At 45.5% G+C, this 5,882-nt stretch overlaps 1 protein-coding gene across 2 annotated transcripts; it reads right to left on the minus strand.

Moving 5' to 3' along the window:
- Positions 1–207: 207 nt before the first annotated feature.
- On the minus strand, positions 208–4,806 carry LOC147614080 (uncharacterized). Of its 2 annotated transcripts, XM_086780622.1 has the most exons (4): positions 3,980–4,799; positions 1,094–3,886; positions 846–1,012; positions 208–594 (listed from the first exon to the last, which is right to left on the minus strand). In XM_086780622.1, exons 1-3 carry the CDS (start codon positions 4,710–4,712, stop codon positions 876–878), a joined length of 3,663 nt encoding a protein of 1,220 aa, XP_086636748.1. In that variant the 5' UTR covers positions 4,713–4,799; the 3' UTR covers positions 208–594; positions 846–875. The 2 variants fall into 2 exon arrangements, with proteins under 2 accessions (XP_086636748.1, XP_086636747.1); XM_086780621.1 differs by having other exon boundaries at positions 846–3,886; positions 3,980–4,806.
- Positions 4,807–5,882: the final 1,076 nt, after the last annotated feature.

Below are 5,882 nucleotides of genomic sequence, written 5' to 3' on the forward strand. Positions count from 1 at the left end.
TATGCACAAGAACGTCCGAAATTGTGAAACATGTCATAGGTTATGAAACTAGCCAGTGAAGCAAAAACATCAAGAACAAAAACAACTTCATCTAAAAGCAAAAACCTGCCTAATCAAAGAGTGTCAACTTCTGTTGACACACTTATTTCTCATAGGTCAGCTAATAAACGACTACTTTTAACTGTACCTTCTAGTATGTGTCACAGGTTATGAAACTAGCCAGCTGAAGCTCACATGAAAATGCTCGTGCTTTTTCTACACATCAAGAACAAAAACAACTTCCTCTAAAAGCAACAAACCTGCCTAATCAAAGAGTGTCAACTTCTGTTGACAAACATACTTTTTATGGGTCAGCTATTTAACAACTTCCTCTAAATGTAAAAACCTGCCTAATCAAAGAGTGTCAACTTCTGTTGACACATATACTTTTTATGACTGTACCTCCTAGTATGGCATCATTGAAGTTTGTCTTTGTCAACTTCTGTTGACAGCAAGGACTACTCAAAAACCTCTATGCTGGCTTCTGTAGCAAGCCACCACTTTCTCAGTTGAAGGTAGGTGATGACAACTCAAAAGAATGCGCATGTGCATCATCTGCATCAGCACCAGCACGGGAGTACTAGTGTTAGAAGAGCACCAAAATGTGACAATATTTGTTTGTGTTTACATAACAACCACTTTGCAGGTACACATGCTAAAATACCGCTTACCTTGTAAAATAACCCCATGCTAGTTTCTAAATCTGCTGTGAGATTGTGTTTGATTTTGACTTTTTCCTAACACTGATAGGTGAAGATAAAGCCAACATGATAGATAGTAGGGGCATGAAAAAAAAGAAGTGGTACCTTGAAATAAGCCATAGCGTCTGAATTTGCTCAGTGCCAAACTGTTCCCCAACGAATTAATGTAAAACGATGCTCTCTTGCACACTGTAGGAGAGGCTCTGGAAAAGGAGAGAGTCCGGAACAGCCACTAACATCCAGGAATTTGAGAGACTGCAGATTTGCTAGTTCTGACACAGGCAAGCTACTGAGAGTAAGGCAGTTTCGAAGACTGAACCACTGAAGCTGCTTCAACTCAGCAAACCCAGTACCTTGTAGTGATGCAAGGGATTTACAGCCTTCAAAGTCAATCCTCTCCAACGAAGTAAGAGTGCCAAAGGTTTCAGGAAGAGAGGATAGGTTTTGACAGCCGGACAGAGACAGCTTTTGAAGGTTGGGAAGGGCCCCCACTGAGAAGTGAGGCAGCTGTTTGATGCTACAGCCAGACAGATCTAGCTCCAGAAGCTTAGGCAATGAGTGGCCATTTCCCAACTCACCAGGGAGCATGACAAAGTCCCAGCATTCAGCCATCTCTAAAACTTCCAGTTTCAGGAGCGCACCGATTGAAGGAGGAATACATAGCAATCTAGAGCATCCCCGAAGACATAAGGCCACCAAACTGCTCAAATGTCCCAGGGTATTTGGCAACTTTCGAATAGCCGTATGGCTTAGGTCAAGCTTTTGCAGGAGAAATAAAGAACCGAGATCATCAGGCAAAGATTCCAAAAAACGGCAGCTGGAAAGGTTGAGATGACGCAGGTGCTGAAGCTTACCCACTGATCGCGGAAGATAAGTCAAATTCTTTAAAGAGCATAGATGAAGGACCTCAATCTGTCCAAGCTTCCAAAAATCTATAGGCATTGCCGTGGCTCCACAGTTCTGCCACCCAGCCAAAATCTTAATTTGTTCAAACCAAGGAAGAGAATAGTAAAGATTGCTGCATCCACTCAGTTCCAAAACAGTAAGCTTCCTCAAGGATGCCAAGGACTTTGGCAGGCACTGCAGAGAATAGCACCCAAAAAGGTTCAGATTTTGGAGAGAGAATACGTGGCCAATTGTCCTCGGCAACCTCTTCAGCCGCACGCACATACTCAGGTCAAGCATTTCCAGGCTTGAAAGGCTTCCCAGAGACCTTGGAAGACAGGTTAAAGACAAACAGCCTGACAGCCGGAGGTTTTTGAGATTCCTGAGCTTGCCTATTGACTGTGGAATAGACATGAGGTGGGTACAAGATGACAAGTCCAAAAGCTCTAAAGACTGCAGAGTGCAAATGGAATCAGGAAGCAAGCTCAGCAATATACATTTCTTCAGATCCAGGACCACAAGTTGTTCCATGCATTTCATCGTGCTTGCTGAAATGCTCTTCAGCCTCGTGTTACTGCTCAAGAGAGCAACTTTGAGACCTGAGAATTCAATGCCAGAAGGAACCTCGGCCATGCTGCCCGACATAAGTGACAGCTTTGTGGCTTTTTTTGATAAATTTCCCTTAATCCACCGACTTGGAAACTGATCAAATTTCCAATCTGGAATAAAAAGCCGGCAATCTCTTTCATTAAGATGACTCTTGAGTGACCTGGAGTTATAGAGAGCCACCCCTCCCCTGTTGGAAAAACATTGATTTTTCATCTTTGCATGGATGTCATCTAGCCTTGAAGGGTTGCACTCGTGCACACAACAGATTCCAGGACTGGCATGTCTCGAAGTCCCATGCTTAAAGTCAAGCCCAGCAAAGATTTCAAATGCCTCAACTGCACTTTGCAAGTTGTTGAGCATCCCTATAGCTTGTTCACAAGCGTAAGAGCCCAGTCCATATCTGCCAAGACAACTCCCCTTATCCCTGTAGTCTACTGCACTGGATCCTGAAATTTCCTTCAATCTCCTCTCAATAAGTGCTTGGGCAAGCTCATAAAATTCACCAGCCAGTCTCCATTGAAGTAGAGAATCGTCTTCATCCAAGAGATACAACGCCTCCACTCCACCATGTGCCTCCACTCTCCATTCTATCAAGGACCGACTGGCTAATAAACTGAGAACTAAAAAAATTCTTTCCTTCTCCATTCCATCCCCTAAGCCCCAGATATCCACTAGTGTGGACAAGCTCACCCATTGCCCCTTAGGGAAGGCAGCCAGATCCAAGAAGCATTCTTGTAAGCAAGGATGCACTTCAGCAAGAGCATTGAAAAATGGGAAGAGAACCAAATGAGAAGTACTGTCTGCTTCATACAGGCAATCCATAGCGGCATTTTCATGCCCTGGATTCTCCTCTCCCTCAGATGCATCCATCTGCACAGATTTTCTCTTCGTGGGGGGCCTTGAGTCGAGATCTATGTGTATATCCTGCTTCAGGAGATTGACGACAGAAGGAAGAGTAAAAGCCCCTGCTTCCTTTTCATAGTAGAGGATGCTTGCAGCAGCTTGAATCAGTCGAGGCACTCCGGCACATTTTCTTGCAAGGGCTGCCATTGTTAGAGCCTGTTCTGGATCTGTACATTCTGTGATGGAGTGAAAAAGGCGGATTGCTTCTTGTTCCTCCAGAGGACTCATGACCTGCACAAACGCATCACCTCCCCATTCAGCAAGGGTACTTCTCACATTGTGGGAAATGACAAGAAGCCTTCCTTTGTCATTGCCGTCGAAGCACATGAAAGGGCGCACATGTGCAGGATCCCACACATCATCCAGCACCACCAAGCTGGGTAGCCCTTCTGAAACCCGGCTCATCAGAGCAGCGTTTCCTTCTTCTGGGGAACTGAAAGCGACTCTGCGGGAGACAAAGCCGCCCCACATCTTCTTCCACAAAAGGGCTTGCAAGGACGTAAGGTCAGGATCATGCCCAACCGCCAACCAGTATGCTCCCCCTGGGAAATTGGCAGCGACGCGCCTGTCACTTGCTACTTGGGAAGCCACACACGTCTTTCCAAGGCCACTGTGTCCGCCAAGGCCCACAATCAAGGGGCCTCGTGGATCTACTAGCCTCTCTATCACCTCCTCGGCCTTCTTCACCAGCCATTCTTCCCCTTGGGATGGAGCTGCGTCTGCATGCCCTGGCTCTCGTGGCGATTCAACTGCTTGTCACCCAAGATATTTGGTTAGAAAGCAGCTTAGATTTAAGGCTTATGATACATGCCGCTTGAATAGCAGAAGGAACAAGAGCTCACCGTTGCGATGCAGAAAAGAGCGGAGGGATGTTTTGAGTAGAGCAGCGGAGACGAAACTCGGAAGCTGGTGACCAGAGATGAGGGCTGTCCTCATAACCTTCACGGTGGAAAAGAGTTTGGCGTTGAGATCTTGCAATGACAGCCCCACAAGCTCCGAGTGCTTTTCCAGAGCGGTGACAGTTTCGACACATCTCTTGGCAAGCTCTCTAGTGTCAATCTCCACAGTATTTTGCTCCTTTCGTACCACGACTAGTCTCTCGCGGAAGAAGGGAGAAAGAAGCTCCAAGCAACGATTCGCTTCCCCTGTATCGACGCCGCTGTTCGAGCCCAAAAGTTTCAGCTCTTCTCTTCTGCTACTGCTGAGAGGCGTTGGTTCATTTGACTCATCACAGTAGCTTTCGGCCACTACTGACAACAGGATTCTGAGGTTATCCGTGATCAGAAGGAGAGATCGGAGGATGTCGAGTTGCAATAGGGCGTTGAGCCTACAAGGGGCCTGTTGTTGGGCGGCAGCAGCAGCAACATCATTCCCACCGCAACAGGACAACGGGGGCAAAGCTACGAGAAGGCGGTCCACCAGGGCAGCCAGCGCAAGGCAGTGGTGATGCAAGGAGGAGGGGGAAAGAAGCGGGTGGACAAGCGAGGAGAGGCAGCCGGAGACGTGGCGGAGGAGTTGGGCCATTCTGCAAGGCCAGCAGCCATGAGGATTCTTGATGGTCGCAGTCGGTAGCATGGCGATGCTGCATCGCAAACCTGACAACAATAGAGACGGGATTTTAAGGTACCTAGGTCTGTTTTGCAGGCTGCAAATCGTGCGCACTCCCAAAGGGGAAGTCGCCACGGCACTACATGGTCCACAACGTTTTTCTATATTGTATTTGGTTGCGGTTGCGGTTGCGGTTGCGGTGATACGTGTCTATGTTCACAGCTGAAATTTTGAAGGCATACCTTAACCTTCCATTTGAACTTTGAACGCTACTAGTATTGCACAGGCGCATTGCTGCTAAGGTTCCAGAAAAGAACTATTCCCTCTCTACAACCATCTCTCTTTCTCTCTTTTTCACACACACACATGAACATGCACATGACCCTCTCCCTCTCTAGGTCACTGTCACTTACACTCTCAAATGTTGAATCTCTCTCTCTCTCTCTTTCTCTCACATGCACACACATACACACCCTCTCTCTCTCTCTCTCTCTCTCTCTCTCTCACTCTCACACACACACACATGCACACACTCCCTCTCTCTTCTTACACTCTCCCACACATAGAAGCGCTCTCTCTGTCTCTCTCTCTCTCTCTCTCTCTCACACACACACACACACGCGTGCATGCACACACACACACTCTCTCTCTCTCTCTCTCTCACACACACACACACATATGTAAATATATAGTATATACAATATTATGTTTTAGATACATATACCTATACATAGATACATAAACTTATACATATATACATGTATTTAAAAGTATAAATACAAACATCGACATAATTTAATTAATTTTGATTAAATTTTAATGTACGGAGGTGGTGGTCACTTTTAAATATATAGATAGATATATCATACACACATTGAAACACACACACACACACACACACATATGTATATACATATACATACATACATACATGTGTGTATGTATGTATATGTGTATAAATGCAAATAAAAACACACACATGTATACACACATATAAATATATGTTTTCTATTTAATTTATATTTTTGTTTATATTTTATTAAAAGCTACTTTTATTCTCTATCTCTCGCTCTCTTTCTCTCTCTTTTCACCCTCTCCCTCGTTACATCACTCTCTCTCTCCAGGTCTGCCCCATCTCACTCTCTCTAAAGCATATTCTACACATAGATGCAGATGTATGCACATGCATGCATATAC

Source organism: Cibotium barometz, chromosome 42 (genome assembly GCF_041138505.1).
Source record: "Cibotium barometz isolate CiBa-2024 chromosome 42, ASM4113850v1, whole genome shotgun sequence".
In the NCBI taxonomy this organism is placed as follows: domain Eukaryota; kingdom Viridiplantae; phylum Streptophyta; class Polypodiopsida; order Cyatheales; family Cibotiaceae; genus Cibotium; species Cibotium barometz.

Coding starts and splice junctions, on each gene's coding strand:
- LOC147614080 (XM_086780621.1), bottom strand. CDS start 4,712: ATGCTACCGACTGCGACCATCAAGAATCCTCATGGCTGCTGGCCTTGC. Junction 3,887..3,979: donor CTCTTTTCTGCATCGCAACG/GTGAGCTCTTGT, acceptor GGTGACAAGCAG/TTGAATCGCCACGAGAGCCA.